At 37.2% G+C, this 16,508-nt stretch overlaps 3 protein-coding genes across 4 annotated transcripts; 2 read left to right on the plus strand and 1 right to left on the minus strand.

The window, feature by feature from the left end:
* The first annotated feature begins 2,898 nt into the window (after positions 1 to 2,898).
* Positions 2,899 to 5,603, plus strand: LOC143450445 (uncharacterized). The gene is made up of 4 exons (XM_076951003.1): positions 2,899 to 3,090; positions 3,240 to 3,858; positions 4,144 to 4,189; positions 4,276 to 5,603. Exons 1-4 carry the CDS (start codon positions 2,964 to 2,966, stop codon positions 4,798 to 4,800), a joined length of 1,317 nt encoding a protein of 438 aa, XP_076807118.1. The 5' UTR covers positions 2,899 to 2,963; the 3' UTR covers positions 4,801 to 5,603.
* Positions 5,604 to 8,985: 3,382 nt separating this feature from the next.
* On the plus strand, positions 8,986 to 11,775 carry LOC143450453 (mitochondrial coenzyme A diphosphatase NUDT8-like). Of its 2 annotated transcripts, XM_076951013.1 has the most exons (5): positions 8,986 to 9,290; positions 10,353 to 10,657; positions 10,742 to 10,874; positions 10,935 to 11,015; positions 11,100 to 11,775. In XM_076951013.1, the coding sequence occupies exons 2-5, from the start codon at positions 10,371 to 10,373 to the stop codon at positions 11,349 to 11,351; spliced, it is 753 nt and encodes a 250-aa protein (XP_076807128.1). In that variant the 5' UTR covers positions 8,986 to 9,290; positions 10,353 to 10,370; the 3' UTR covers positions 11,352 to 11,775. The 2 variants fall into 2 exon arrangements, with proteins under 2 accessions (XP_076807128.1, XP_076807129.1); XM_076951014.1 differs by lacking the exon at positions 8,986 to 9,290 and having other exon boundaries at positions 10,519 to 10,657; positions 10,750 to 10,874.
* Positions 11,776 to 11,927: 152 nt separating this feature from the next.
* LOC143450455 (cilia- and flagella-associated protein 107-like) lies at positions 11,928 to 14,858 on the minus strand. Its single transcript, XM_076951015.1, has 5 exons — positions 14,704 to 14,858; positions 14,197 to 14,348; positions 13,703 to 13,845; positions 12,896 to 13,086; positions 11,928 to 12,593 (listed from the first exon to the last, which is right to left on the minus strand). The coding sequence occupies exons 1-5, from the start codon at positions 14,812 to 14,814 to the stop codon at positions 12,507 to 12,509; spliced, it is 684 nt and encodes a 227-aa protein (XP_076807130.1). The 5' UTR covers positions 14,815 to 14,858; the 3' UTR covers positions 11,928 to 12,506.
* Between the last annotated feature and the right edge of the window lie 1,650 nt (positions 14,859 to 16,508).

A 16,508-nucleotide genomic window follows, 5' to 3' on the forward strand; every position in this document is an offset into this window, starting at 1 on the left:
ATTCAATGCTTGTTAAATGGATGTTGATTTCGGCTTAATCCTCCCAAATACGATTTATCGCGATAAAATTCCCCTTAATGAACGATAGCGACGACATTTTTTCGCCTCGCCGCACACTCAAAATCGTCATAATGTGCTTATTATTGCGTAACAATACGAACATGGTGGCCGTCTCAATATGACGCCATAATCTCATTGTCACTTTCAGTCACACCTTGCACTGATAAATGCTTTATCTTTAAAATTTCGTTAGAATTAGAGCTGCTGGACTTGTACGGCTGGGATGAATAAACGACTACAATTAAATGTGTTTTGCTGAAAGTTTCTCTTAAAACTGACTGATGATAGTCAGGAAGGCTGCAATGAACTTTTTTTGAGGAAAATTTTTCTGGGTCTATCTTATTATCTTTTAAACAAATTGCTTGTTAAATAAGTTAGCTTCGCATCAATGCACGATCCTTCTTATTTTTTACCGTAAATTTGCTTTCGTTGTAGAACAACTGCTGGCTTCGTAATATTTTTAAAGATGTCTGGCTTTCATTTACTTTTTGTTTTCGTTGTTTTGTTTCAATTAAAGTTTAACTTTGCATTGATAACTTTTGCCTTGTGATGTTAGTTTTGTATTATTGTTTACTGCAGTTGTTGTCTGTGTGTTTGTGTGATTTAGGGAATTATTGCTTATTAGGTTGGTAATTTTGAAATTCTCTTTAAAATTAGGTTACCGAAATCCCATTTGTCAATATGCAACAAGCACAATTATGACATCACAATGCAAAGTGCAGCTGCATAAATTCTTTGTGTAAATAATACTTTGAAGTTTACGCGGTGTGACGTAACTGAACCATGCTGCTGATGTAATAATGGACATTGTTTGTCAGTTCGTCGCTGTGTGCTAAAATGGTTTAAGTTAAGTTCAGACGAAGTGCGGCCAATGCAATTATGCTGTAAAGATTTGGTTGGTCATTTCAGAAATGTTTGAGCATTTTAAAACCAATGACAAATTGCTACGTCAGAAGTGTTTAAACATTCGATTGAATAACTAATTAATAGTTTTGGTTAAGTAATTAATTAAGTTGGTTAATGAAAAATATTTCAGCATTTTAAAAATATCAGCAAATTGTTACGTCAGAATGGTTTATGCACTCAAATTAATAATTTAATTGAACCTGTGGGTTAGTTAGTAATTAGAGTATTACTCAATCATCGTGCTAGTTGCTGAGTTAACAACAGATGCATTGGTCTGAATTTGAATAACAGTTTTAAAATATGTGTCCGGCTTCAAATTTTAATCGCATATTTCATAATTTTTCCCAATTGTGATCTAACACATCCACGCTGTGACTGACAATAGGATATTTGAATTAGAATTTGCGAATTTTATTCTCTGTAGATCCGCTTAAGATTAGTTGAGAATAATAATTGTAACGCAACAATGCGTATTCGTGATGTCACATTGCGATGTTCCGGTTTAGCAGTGGGCACCTGCCTCGTACCATGGAAAAATTTTTCACAAGAAGCCCGAAGTCACGTGGAAATAATTTGAGCGGTTCACAATGAAAAGGCTTCTGTGCAACTCGAGAAAAAATGTGGTCAAATTGTCACAGCACAAACGCTGTTAGTACAATGCCGGTGTCGGAGGCGATTTATAACTCATTAAATATACAGGAGATTATATTAGCTTTTGAAATAGCAAAGAAAAAATGTTAGGTTTGTTTCAAGTCAAACGACAGGAATTCATCAGCAACCAGCAGCCTGATGATGTAATAAGATACATACTTGATGACATAGGTCTACGTCACACATACGGTTGTTCAGCTAATAAAGTAACTTCAAGAAACATGTTTGTATAATAAGCCAATAATATCGACATGCAGAAGGGACCAGAAATGTTCAATTTTTGCTTTTCTTTGTCCTTTATTTTGTGATTTTGAAAATTTCACCCTTCTGTTATTCAAGTGGCGAAAAAGGGAAACGTCATGACTTGCAAATTGGGGCGTCATAATGAGCGTTTGTGACGAATTAAATCATTTTATTCTGTTTCTTGTTCAAGCAATAGCGCATAGACTGTAAATTCAGCAAGATTGGATAACATATACGATCAGAACAACACGTGCATGTAGATACACCTAGACCGATATAATGTACCTATGCACTAGTTATAAAAATAGCAAATAAAGTTATAGATAGGAATGCACGATGATAGTACAGATTTGTCGACAATTCCGCTACTTTAGAATTTAGATTCGTCTGAAAATTTTAGGAGTTTGAGCATTAATATCAGCATTTAATAAAATTTGAAGAAATTGTCAAAATGTTTAATTGAGTTCTTTATGGTGGAGTTTGGGTAGTTACCCCTTGGGGATTAAACTGCAGATCTAATTTTGTTTGCGAAGAAGTTTCATGACAAAATTACACAGATACTGGCTTATTGTTTTAGCAATGATTGCCAAACCCTAGGCTAGGTTGAATATAAGACTTATTTTGTAGAATAACCCACCAGATACTTTCTATCACAAGTTAAATATTCTTTTTGACACAACAAATTAGCAAACTGATTAATTGTCATAAACCAAGTGGTTTTTTATGTTATATCTCAGAACAGAAAATCTTCAAGTCGTGCGCATAAATTTGCAGTGATGAGCGATAAAATTATCATGCTGCAAAGGTTTCTGTTATTAACTCGGACATTTTGTTTTTTGTTGTTTGTTTTTGTATTTTTATATGTTTAGTTATAATGTCTATTTATACGATTATACAAAAATAAAAGTTACAAAGTTTATTTGTTATAATTGGTAAAGAGATGCTTTCCATTAACCAGGAAGTGAGGTTTTGTTTATTTTTTCTTATTTTATTAAGATAAACTATTTCGCGTTTTCTAAATATTACTTTTTTATCAGATCCGTTTTTGGCATTTTATGAACTTAATCAATCAACTATAACGCATCATAAAAACTGTGGCAAGAATGACAACGTCTGCTTACAGCATCGAGAATTTGTTGGCAAAATCGGGAGGAAAAGGCGACATTTTGTTCCGTCGAAAACAATTTCCTTTGTCGGCAAAGTCACATGACGGCCTTGAACTTATAGAAGGTAATAAATTAAAACAAATATGATTAATTGGCCATTAAGTTTTTTGCATAAAGGTCGATAAAAACTTAATGACCAAACGTGGATTGTTTACTACGCATTTGCTGTCTTAGGAATTCATAAACGTATTCATCTGAAACCGTTTACCGCAGATTCAATTCATAGCGACAAGATGGTGATTGATCGAGATCAAGCTATCAAAGTTGCCGAGAACGAATCCCTGGATTCCGGCAGAGGTTCGCAAAAGTTTCCAATCTCTCGAAAAGCTGAAAATGGTGGAGACCAAAGATACAACCCGGTCGAAATTATGGAGGGCGATTATTCAAGGCAATATCCATCATATCACGATCATCTTATGTATTTGTTACACCACTGCGCTTCACGTGGCAAGGAGGCCACGCCATGTGGCTTATCAAAAAGTGATGACATCATCACGCAACACAATTTGAAAAGTTTTCAAGAAAATTACAACGAAACTGCGAAACCGGATCAAAATCAACAAAATTGTGAACTTATGCGTAAAAATTTCGTAGAAATTCATAATGACGTCAAAAAAGACACCGCAAGCTTCAACAAAGCATCATCACCCAAACAAAAAGTCAACTTATTAGACACGTCGTCAGCTTCAACTTTGACGTCATCGCCAGAACGCGATGATGTGAGTTGTCCGAAGCGGAAACAGAGAAGATACAGAACGACCTTCAGCGCGTATCAGCTGGAAGAACTGGAACGGGCTTTCCATAAAACCCACTACCCTGATGTTTTCACGAGGTACGGAAAGCTTCGAATTCAACTTGATCTTTATAACACGTCGAGAATTAATTGTTAAGGTTTGACGTTTGCGACTGCTGAGAAACTTTAAAAAGCCGGGAACGAAATTTAGGAAACCGCCACTTTTAAAGACAAACTGCGTTAATTTTCTGCTTCGTTGCAACAGTAAAATTTTGTGGAAACGTTGTGAATTTATCTGACCCAAAAACACGTTAAAAAAACATTGAAAACATGTATTTTCTTCATTTTAACTTCAACTTTAACCCTATTTTTTCTTATTATTAGAGAGGAACTGGCCATGCGGGTCGAACTTACCGAAGCTAGAGTACAGGTTCGTGACATTGTAATTGTGACGTAGAAGCGCAAATTAATCAATTAAACGCGATGGTCTTTATTTGTTTTAAACTTTTGTCGCAGGTTTGGTTTCAAAATAGAAGAGCCAAATGGCGCAAGAGAGAAAAGCAAGGCGTCTTTAGCGCCCTCGGTGGCGGAGTAAGCGGCTTGGCTTCCTACCCAGCTCTGCCACCTAGCGGTGCCTACATGGACCCGAGATTACTGAGTTACATGTACGGGGTGTCGAGTGCAGGCGCCGAAGACGGGAACACTGTTAACAAAAGCGGCCCAACTGGACATTGGCAACAATTGGCGCTTGCTGCCGCCCTTCATAGAGTTCAAAGTTCAATGACCAGTGTTCCGCTTCACTTGGCAAGACTCGGTCACGTGAGGCCGCCCTTAAATTACCTGATTGGTCGAACCGTTAACCAATCTCAACCTTCATATCTTCAACACGTGACTTCTCCTCATCTGTTACGTAACACGTCTAGTTTTTCACCACCGGTTAAGGGTTTTCCAAACGAACCACGTGGTCCTTTGTATTCTTCCGCCAATCCAGGGTTTGTGATGTCACCATCGCATTCGCCACTTTCTGTGAACAAACAGTGATAGAAGCTGTGAGAGAATGTAACAAATACGACAGTGTACAGTGTAATTATCGCCTAAAACCTGTAAGATTGTTTGAGGCTTGCCTGAAAAATTTACCTGAAATAGTAGAACCTGCCATGATGAAGACGTGCGCCTATGGTCGTGAAATTGTAATTGTCGCTTTCGTTGCAAATTAATCGCGTAAACATTCCTTGCACTGACACTTTTTCATCCAATTTTGTATCCATTCATTTATTCATTGATTAATGCTTCTGTATATCTAAGCTACCTCCATTTTAGAAAAATGCTTCTAGCTGCCAAAAATAAAACTGTAAAGAGCCCTTATCATTTTGACGTCACAGTTATAACACTTGTGCAAATGTTATGACGTATGGGCACTACAGAAGCCTGTTATATTAGAAAGTAGAGTTTGTAAATTGTTAGGTCATAACGTATATGATGTTGCCAAAATGTTGCAAATTTTACCCAATGAGGGAGTTTTTCTGCATTTTTACATTGCGCGTACAAATTGTTTAAGTTTCTAATGAAATTAATTTTCCCAAAGAAAGTAATCTATAAAAATTGATTCATTCCTTCAGATAGAAAATTTATCATTTGTGACCATTCCCCAAATATATCGGGAAACTGCAACGCTTTAAAAACTTACAATGTTTTTATTCTATATGTCTTTCAATTATTTTGTGTGCTTGTCTTGTTGTTGCGAATTCGTTTACTGCCTGTTTGATATATTTTAGGTTGAGAAAAATCCATGAAGTAAACTTTTTCAATAAACTTTTGAAAACAAATACAAAAATAAAATGTTACAAGATCCAGTTGCAATTCACAATTTCATAGACATGTAGAGGTCCTTGCTGACTGACGGTGATGCTCTCGGCACAACAGTTTTTCTATCGTGAAAGCCGATTTTAATGACGGCTGACAAAGCTTTCTTAACCGTCGTCAGAATCTAGAGCGAGAAGGGCTCAGATAACACGAAAAAACAACTTGACTCCTCGTGACGTTGTATGTCTTTCTCGGCAGCACCTTAGCTGAGATCGGTTGGCCTAAACGAAAGAAATAAAAACTGTATTGAACCGGTAACTTAACAAACAAAGGAACGACTAAATAAATTGACAAACAGTTGTTATGTAGCGTTGCGGACAAGTTGGTGAACGTTACGCGGTGAACAGAATACAACGCAAAGTTATCAACGTTAATTATTATCTAAGGAAGGTACAGAAATTGGTAAAAAGAAATATAAGGAGATTATACAGTTCGTCGTGCTTCATGGTGCCAACGTCACATACGTATATGGCGTTTGTTAATGGCCAGCATCGTATAAACACTGACATACAAAACAAAGGAATTGTAATTTGTAAGATATTCTAACACAGTGTTTCTCTCAAGGCACAAAATAAAAGCACACAACATAAATTTTATAAAACGCACACTTTTTTGATATACAATTATTTGTTTATTAGATGATAAAGATTAACATTGCAGCATTTTCTGAGTGAATGTGGATTTGGGACATAATTTCTCCGATTCACTGACCAGAAACTTTACAGTCGTGTTTAATCATAGTGACAACTTGGGCTTCAATTCAATTTAACAGTTTCAACCTGTTCACAAGCGGCCCAATATATTTTGGAAACACCCATTTTACAATAGACTACGGACAAAATGTTTATATTGACACAGTTTTTCTCAACAATCTCCCTGCAAAAAAATTATAGGATAAATTTCCGAGTTCCTGCTGGAGTTGGAAAATGTTGGAGGAGTGCCATTCTCATGTTTTTTGTATTGATTATGCGCCAGAATCTAGATTCTTCGACTAATAAGTTATTAGTAATAAGTTATTACTAATAATTAAGACTTTGTACAACTGTGTGTGATCACGCAGTGAGGGCGCAAGCATACATGGCTGATGGGAGTGGTGAGCGTATAGCATGGGAGTTGTGTTTGTATATGGCCTCTGCAGCATGGAGAGAGAATCGTGCTGTTTGTACAGCATTGTAGCAATTTTTATTCAACAGTTGCTTGAACAAACCACCTGCTCGTCTGCTTAATTCTCGCTTTTTCAACTTATGTTTTGTGGATTTAACTAATCATAGGTTTAGTGGCCGTGCTAGTTGTTACCAGCAAATACTAACGTTATTTCTCTTGAGCACGTTTTAAGCCTTTTCGGCTTTGTCACTTTTTCCTGTTCATTGGCGCGTGATAGGCTAGTACTAAACAACTGGCTTGGTTTTTCGTTCCCACCGCGCTTTTGGCGAAAAATAAATTGATTGTTATTGGTCAATTGCGGTACTAGCTCTTGTCCAGATCTCAATATTAATGGAGAAGAGATACAGTCGAATCCGCTTAATTCGGACACCGGATAACCCGGACAACCGCTTTATTCGGCCAAAATGCTCGGGAACGGAACAAAAGTAAAAATTAAACGTAAAAAACTCTCGTTAATTCGGACAATTCTCCGCTTAATTCGGACACAGGTTCGCAATTCCTATCGTTACATCGTTAGGTTATGAAACAATAAACAGTACTTGGTTGGTTTTAACACAAGATGCCGTTGCATTATGAGTGATTACGGTGAAACAATGACGATTAATGCGGTAACAATCGACAATGAATTCATATAACGCCGTGCCAGCTTCATAGTCGCTTTTACTTCGGTACCATTGCGACCATCTTGTAGAACAGAATGGTACAGAAAAGTTTAGAAGAAAAAGTGAAATTGCTCACTAAAGTAAACGAAGAAAAAAATGACGACGCTTCCTTGACAGTTCGGCGGTGGTCGGACGATTCAACCCCGGACGATTCAACACACGGACGGTTCAACCCGCGGACGATTCAACCCGCGGACCATTCAACCCGCGGACCATTCAACCCGCGGACGATTCAACCCACGGACCTTTCAACCCGCGGGCGATTCAACCCGCGGACGATTCAACCCACAGACGATTCAACCCAGGACGATTCAACCCCGGACGATTCAACCCGCGGATGATTCAACCCACGGACGATTCAACCCAGGACGATTCAACCCCGGACTATTCAACCCGCAGACGATTCAACCCAGGACGATTCAACCCACGGGCGATTTAACCCATTTACAAAAACGTCTACGCAGTTCGTTATCAGGCACGGATGCCGCTTTTACCACTATACCAATACACATCTTGTGTTGAAATAAAAACAAGTTTATGTACCGTGTTGTAACTAGTAAGCCTGCTTAGCGAAAAATAAATAAAGCCTACACGTTGATTAAAATTCAAACCTTAGAAACAACTGTTTGTTGATTGGAATGAAGATTGCACGCAAAAAAAGTCAATATGGTTGTTAATTTGGACCAACCACGAAGGAAATACACGCACCTGGCTCACAGACTTCCGGCAAAGGTTTGCACTTATGCAAATGAGCCAGATAAATTGATGTATCTGCGTGCAATCGCTCATATGTGCTAATTAATTACCGTTTGTAGTACCATTTTCAGCTTTGTGTTTTATACGTGCTGTGTTTGTGTTCAGGTTCCTGTTCTTAAGCTTACCTGTAAATAAAACAACTTTCTTTCTAATTAATCGATGTATAAACAGGTGTCTATAAAAATATCTGTAATTTGTGTACATGCAAGAAAATAAATACACACATTTGCGTACGTGGGTCGAAAGCATTTTGTCTTTTCAAAAACTTCAAAAATGTTAACTTAGCCTAATGCTAAAAGGAGAACATTTTATATAATAACCGATCTACACGGGTAAATACAAAAAATAATAGCAGGCGTAGACAGAAATGTACGCAAAGTACTGTATAGGTATAGGGCAAAATAACAATATTCAAGGTTTTACTGGAAAGCAGAAAACAATAAGTGTTTTGATGTAGGCCTACAACCAATGCTAACAAGAAGTGGTAAAAGAAAAAAAAGGAAACACAAAAAGCTTTATATTAGCTTAGGCTTATATATTAGCTTTATTTAGCTTACATAATATTGGCTACAAAGTAACTTGGTGATACTGATAACCTAAGCCAATAGTACGTGAAAGGTCCGTGGGTTGAATCGTCCTGGGTTGAATCGTCCGCGGGTTGAATAGTCCGGGGTTGAATCGTCCTGGGTTGAATCGTCCGTGGGTTGAATCGTCCGCGGGTTGAATAGTCCGGGGTTGAATCGTCCTGGGTTGAATCGTCCGTGGGTTGAATCGTCCGCAGGTTGAATGGTCCGCGGGTTGAATGGTCCGCGGGTTGAATCGTCCGCGGGTTGAACCGTCCGTGGGTTGAATCGTCCGGGGTTGAATCGTCCTGGGTTGAATCGTCCGTGGGTTGAATCGTCCGGGGTTGAATCGTCCGTGGGTTGAATCGACCTGGAACCCAGTTTGGCAGTTAGTTGCGTTGGTGGGGATATCAAAACGTACTTTGCAAGATTGGCAGAAAAATGATGCAAATCTGCGTGAACAACGTGAAGAGACTATGCTTCGTGGACGAGGTTTAAAGACAGAGAGGAAGCGGCTCAGAATGTGCGTTTTATGCGTAGCCTACTCGTTTACTCGTACTCTTGTGCGTTTTATGCGATCAGTGCCAATTACTGCAGTATAGAGCAGCTGCAATTCATTTATTACGCAACACTACAGTATTTTAAATGCGTTGTTTGCCTTTACGCATGACCATGAAATGAACAATCGATTTTCCGCTTAATTCGGACAAAGCCGTTTCTCCGCTTAATTCGGCCAAAAGTGAGCGGAACCAAAGTGTCCGAATTAAGCGGAGTCGACTGTACTTCCATAGTGGAAAGTGTAGCACCTGCACGCACGAGATTCATCAATGTGCGTGCCTAACTTTTTTATCTTCATGTCGATTTATAACAAATAAGCAAAGAAAAGTTGGTTGTTGGAACGCCAATTTATAATAAGTAAACAAAGAATTGCAATTTGTGTCTTTGAACACTTGGTTTTTGTTCAAAATCTTCCATATTTTTCAGAGGGCATAGAACAAAATCTAACTCTTTGTGTGTTCTTGTTTCTGACCTAGTTGCCTACTTAAGTTATGCAGTCTGCCTTGTGAGATATACACTGTAGCAGTCTCATCAATTAATCAATAGCATTAACGACACTTGCTTAGAACTGTTCAGTGGACAGTACTAGTTACTAGCCTATATTAAATGTGTTTGACAATCGGAACCAGCTAGCTTGGTAACTGAGGCTCAACTAGTGAGAAATTATTGCCAGGTGTCAGTCATGTAAAGACTTACCTCACTCCGAGGATAGAGATTATCAATACATCAAGTCCTTGTCTTTTATGGGATCACTTGATTGGCCGCCTCACTTACATTTAAACAGCTCATTTAAAATCCATATATCTTATACTGAGAGCTTAAGCAAAACAGTTATTAACATTTTCTTACAACTCCAAATCATGTTTCTTCATGCGCAATTCAGTAGTTAATTATGCCACATATGGGTTAGATTAGAAAGTTTGTGTATTTTAGTGCTAAATTTGCTAATATTAAAACCTTACGTCTTGTCGGATACATTCAGTTGCCAAAAAGAATTATATAACACCTACATATTTATGATTTTCAGATTAACTCACTTTTTATCATGTTGCTATCAGTCTGTTCAAGATGTTGGTTGCAGCATCACCGGAATATATCAAGTGCAGCGTATCTGGAAAAAATTTCGAATGTTCTCACCAATGAAAGCAAAGAACAATGCATAGAAACATCAAGAAAAGTAGCAGAAGTATATAATAAGACATACTCAAATGCATGGAGCAACAGAAAGAAAAATGCTGCCGTACTTATTGCTTTGTGTGAAGTTGATGAGACTCCATCAGTGCTTTTTACAGTTCGTTCCCAGGCTGTAAGGTTAAACAGAGGCCATGTTAGGTAAATTTTTGTGAAATTGCGTTTTTGTTGCTGTGAAATTCTTAAATTTTAATGAAAGTTTTGTTCATAAAGTTATTATGTCAGTTTTCCAGGAGGAACGGTAGATCGTGAGGATAAATCATTGGAAGATGCAGCATTGCGGGAATGTGAAGAAGAAATAGGATTTCCTCAGAAAAATATTGATGTTTGGACTATGCTTCCACCACTTCCAGACAAGGTTATAACCATTTTCACTATTTTGTTGTTTATATGAAATTATTTTCCATTCATTTTACAGAGTGGTACGATATCTGTTTATGGAGTAATCGGAAATCTGGGAAAAATCGATCAGAAAGATTTGAAACCAAATCACGATGAGGTGTTGTAATCTGCTAAAACCAACCACTTTGAAACTCGTTTTTGTTCGTTGAATAATCTTTGACATAAAAATTTATATGTGCAGGTTTCTGATGTTTTCACCGTTCCAATTCATTTCCTTTGTGATCCGTCCAACATCCGTTATACAAAGTTTCGTGTAAGCTCAACGTCTCCGGCCAAAGTTGATTACACTATGCCGGTGTTTACGAGCAGCCCCATCGTGTGGGGGTTAACAGCATGTTGTTTGGATTTGGCGTTGTATTGTCTGTTTCCTCACGATTATCAGATTGTATCAAGGACTCACAGAATGAAACAGATACTGCCACCAAACACTTAAAGGTGAAATTGGTGCAGATTTAATAAGGAACTTAGATTGTAATTTATGTTGATTTTATATTTTATCTACGTTTCATACACTGTGCATTTCTATTGAAATATTGCGCTAACATAGTTCAATTTCAAGTTGATGTTTCGCAGAATCCCAGTGATACTTAAATTAGCATAATTGTGTTTTGACTAAAATGAGGCGCAACTTCCAAGATAAGTTAGTGTCCCATGTTAAAAATTATTCAACTATGGTTCAATGAAAGAATGTGAAGCCATGTCTGATATAATTTTACTGGATCGCTAGAGTTAGAGTCACAATCAACTGAAAATACTATGTTGGCGACGGCAAAGCTAAGCAAACTGTTATCAATTTTTTCCGTCAATGTCATGAACTTTTTTGTGGTTTTATAATGAACAGATGCGTTTGGTTTGAAGTTGATTTGACTGAAATCTATGACTTTCCAAGAAACTAAAGTTATTGAAAACTGCCACTTAAGTTAATTACAATTAAAATTCCAGTGATTGCAAGGCATGGGCCTACATCTTTTCACAGCTGTCTGAGAGCACTGTTTACAATTGACAACAATTTGATAGCGAATCAAGTAGATTGAAAGGATTCCGTACACACAAAAGCAGGCCTTGTATGGTAGTTTAAGTGCAGTGGTAAAGTGCAATGCAGTTCGAAACAGCAATAGACATGACAACTTCTAACTACGTATGTAGTAGGTGATTAAGAGCAATGACAATGTATTCAGTAACTTATGGCTGGTTGTCAGAAGCAGTGTTTTAAAATCTTATTAAACGGAACTTTTTTCCAAAAGCGACAAAAATCTCACGAATTATAACAACAAAAAAATCAAAATATAACACCGTTTACCACACAGCAGTTTATCATAACTCCCAATGGATAGATGGTAAAAATAATGGAAATGGTCCAACCAGAAGTGGGGAAATTGCTTCATTGTAAAAAGTACGGTTAAAACATTTTCTATAAATCTAACATTTGTTCGTGGCAACGGTGTCAGGAAAAATGCAATTCAAAACTCTCGTACGAAAAGCAAGAACAATTATATTTGAAATTCTACAATCTCATAAGACAAAATAAAAAAGAAACATTATGCAAATACTTCACAGAACTCGGTAAAAAAGTGAAAGTCGTTATTTCCTAAACTGCAGATGATGGAGCCACATGTGGAGGATACTCGGGAGCCATGTTAAATGGGGTCCGGCGCAACCATAAGTCCTTGTTGATCTGAAACAACAAAAAATATTTAATGATAATTGCTGCTATCAATAGTTCATCATTTCTTTTAAAACAGCGGTTCTCAACATTGGACCAGTGGTCCGCTAGGGGGTTTCACCAGCGGGCCCAACCGCAGAAGACTTCACCGGAGTTATGTACTGTACTGTATTTTCATTGAAGGGCAGCGGGCCATGGGTCATGAAAGTTTGAAGTGGGAGTCACTATTTTCAAAGTTGTTGGTTGAAGAGTGTTTGATCATTTTCGTCAAAAGTTGTCGCATGTTTGAAGGTTTTACAAATGACTTAACTCACCTTATTAATAGGGTTGAAATGACTCGACAGATACTTTGGTGCCGAGGCAAAGCGATGAGGGAACGCCGTGGAAGGATGTCGGGTGAATGATGCCCTGTAATCTGTTGAGTAGTGACCTTGTCGCTTCGCTTTCACTTCTGCAATCCACCGCTGTCTCGCTCTCTCCGAAAGTCCAAAATTGGTTGGAAGGCCTTCAGTTAAAAGAATGTTATTGTTACATCATAAAATAGGAATCTATCAATTTACCATCATCAAAAAATCACTACTTAATGACACCTTTAGTAGAAACATTGCTTAGTGAAGAGACAATAAACTAGGAAAGATAACTTGTAAATAACAATCAAAGCCCAGCTTTATCACCGTGCTTATTGTTATCAAACAAAAACAGGATTAAGGATCACAATATCAGATAACTCGAGTAAACAATAGAAGTGGATTAGAAGCATCGTGTTTCAATGATGTGACAATAATAATGTTGATGGATAAAACTCTCCTTTTGTTAAAGACATGTGACAGACAACAATGATACATTCTTTGCGTGAAGACATTTGCACAATCGGACTTCAACTGAACACAGAGAGTAAAGAGCATTGTGTCTGGCAATGCACACGTTTTACTCAAACTGTAATGGCTGTTGACTGTTCCGTAATGCATTTCCAATTACATATGATATGTTACTACCAGCTCTATGAGAATCAATTTAACACACAAACAGCTAAAGTGCTGTTGCTTAAGTCTGTTGACATTCAGTAATGGGTTCGAAAAAAAATTAAAAAGTCGGCCTCAATTAAAGTTTCTATGTCTCACCCTGCATTGGGTAGTCGGATCTCTCAGGTGCCCAGGCAAGTTTGTGACCGTCCCACTTCCGAAGCTCAGGAAGCTTGTCGCCGACTTCTCGATCTCGCTTGTTAAATTGCTCGTCGTACCAAGATATCATGTTGTTGCTGTATCTGGTATGTAACGAAGTGAACAGACTTTTTATCATTTAAACATGACTTAAATGAAGGAAAGACTGTGGTTAAAAGAGCATTTTGAATTAAAAATTGTCCAGCACAGTAGCACTTTTCAACTAAAACTTTCTTGAACATTCTACAAAACCTTTGGCTCCTTAAAACGTTTCAGAAATGCACAGATGCTATGCAAGTAGTACGCATAACAGCGACTGAAGTAATTTCAAAATTTTCATATCAGTTCAAGAATGTTTTAGGGGCTGCAGAAGAATACGTGAAATAACTTTCCTAATAAAAACTTATAAACAAACAGAGAATAAAAAGCGATAAATGTTTCACATTAAACATTACCGCTTCCCGTGATGTGTAAAAACATGCTCCTTGCTCAGTCCATCGTTCCTCATCAATGCCGATCTCCTCACGATTGTGTCCGGCTTATGGTCAGGATATAACCTGAAGTCAGTTCTATGAGTGCTTGTGTTGGAATGAGTTCCTCGTTGGAACTATGAGAAAAAATCAAGATCAGTTACTGTCGTTATCACCAATCTGCAATAGTTTGGTTCATCAAATTTTAAAACTGCTTCATGAGCGCTTAAATTAAACTTGAATAAAGACCATTGTAATTGCTGCAAGTAATTGCTGCATCAGCATTATGATACTGACATATATAAGGCATCAACCGAGATAACAGCAGTGGGATTTACACACAATAAATAGGTTAAAATGAGCAAACCAGTTGTTTAAGTGTGGTTGTGTTTGTTGGTTGTTTCTGCTAAAAGGCTTCATCCAAACTGGTTGCTAAAATATTTGATTTCAAAAAGACTTTTGCACTGTATTTAAACGTTGAGGAATTTTTACCAATTTTGTTTCTTCACACCAGTTTCCAATCAAAGTTTTGTTCGAATATTTTTGCTCAATTCTCCACCCCGGCATCGTCCACTTCATGGGGTCACCCTGAGATCCGGCCATGCTCTGTTTTACTTTCTATTGCTACAACGCCTAAATGTTCTGCAAAACTTCAGCAATTTAACAAAGTGTTTTAAAGCAAAGGATAACTCAACATTTCAGAATACTCCAACAGAAATAGCTCTGAGTATTACTGGGGGGAATAAATGTTACAAAACTGTGATGTCATCTCGTATGTTGGGTAGGCTTGCAGTAAATAGTTTAATCTTGTGGCTTTACAAATGGCTACAAATAATAGGGTAATTGGAAACAAATTATAAAATAATGAATTCACGACTAAACCTGTTAAACTGTTTCAAAGTATTTTGGTTGGTAAAGCTATATATTTTAATAATATTTTACAACAATATTTTTCCTTTACGAAAGTAAGGCAGTTTTCGACGAAAAATTGTGCGTGCAAAGACGCAAATTTTGATGTAATGGCGTACACTGAAACAATAATTTTTTGTTTGCTTATAATAAATTGGCCTTCAAACAACTATTTTTTCTTTGTTTGTTTATTATAAAACCATATTCGGCGTGAATGTGCCACACTTTGCACTAGGCTATGGGTAATAGGCACAGTTTGACCAATTCAAGGTCTAAATGAATTGAAAACCGAGTTCGCAGAAGTTCTGTCCTATCAGGCACAAAAATTTCGCACACAAAATGCGCCAAAGAAGTTCATGGAAAACAAAAGTACCCCTTTGCAAAACTCGGCCAGTGTCAGTTAGCAGTCTAGGCAAGCATAAAAAACTAGGCTATACGCATAGCGGGTGTTTTAAGCATTAAAATTGTGATTCTATATTAGCCAAGTTGTCGTATCTTGTATTTTTTCATACTCCAAGTTTAACTTGACGAGAGAATACGCCGCGCCTGAACCAGGCCATAACACTATCTTATTCATGAGTGCTGTCTTGGCTTCGACGTTGCTACGCATGACGTCGTTACTAACAAAGATAGACATCTTGTAGTAAACGTCATTAGTAGGGCAACCAAAAGTCAATATGGTCAATTTTTTAACCTGCTCAGAATGCTATCAAACAAGCACAAAACAAATTTCAGCTTTGTACGACGTGTGCTATAGAAGTTATTAGGTCAAATAAAGTCAAAATGTTACGTTAGGTCAAAATACGGTCAAATTGTTTCTTTAGGTCTTCTTTTTAGGTCAAAATCTATTAAACTTGTAATTTTGTAACCATTCTGTAATATTATTTTTCCGTTTTTCTCTTTTCTTGTACCGCAAACAATTCCAGTGCCCCAAATTATACTTAGAACCAAAGCCACAAAGAGAGGGAAGGCCTTTCAGCGCGTCTGGTGACGTCACGATGTGAAGGCATTGCATTTGAAACTGCAAGTTGTCAATCTTAATACGCAGAAACGAATAAAAGTCAACACTAGAAAAGCGTTTTGTCAATTTTAAATGCTGCTTTAGATTAGAAAGTTGCTATAGACAGTGTAGAGAACTATCAGTATAGCTTTTTTCAAAATAAGGTCAAAATTTTAACTTTTTAGGTCAAAATAAGGTCAAAATTTGCAAATTTTAAGGTCAAAATTTAAACTTTTTAGGTCAAAATAAGGTCAAAATTTGCAAATTTTAAGGTCAAAATTTAAACTTTTTAGGTCAAAAAAACTGGTTGCCCTAGTCATTATAGTCATTACTAGGGCGATTATTTTTTGACTTGTCAAAAAAAGTCAAAAATTTGTCAAATTTACAG

The sequence above is a fragment of the Clavelina lepadiformis genome, chromosome 3, assembly GCF_947623445.1.
Source record: "Clavelina lepadiformis chromosome 3, kaClaLepa1.1, whole genome shotgun sequence".
NCBI lineage: Eukaryota > Metazoa > Chordata > Ascidiacea > Aplousobranchia > Clavelinidae > Clavelina > Clavelina lepadiformis.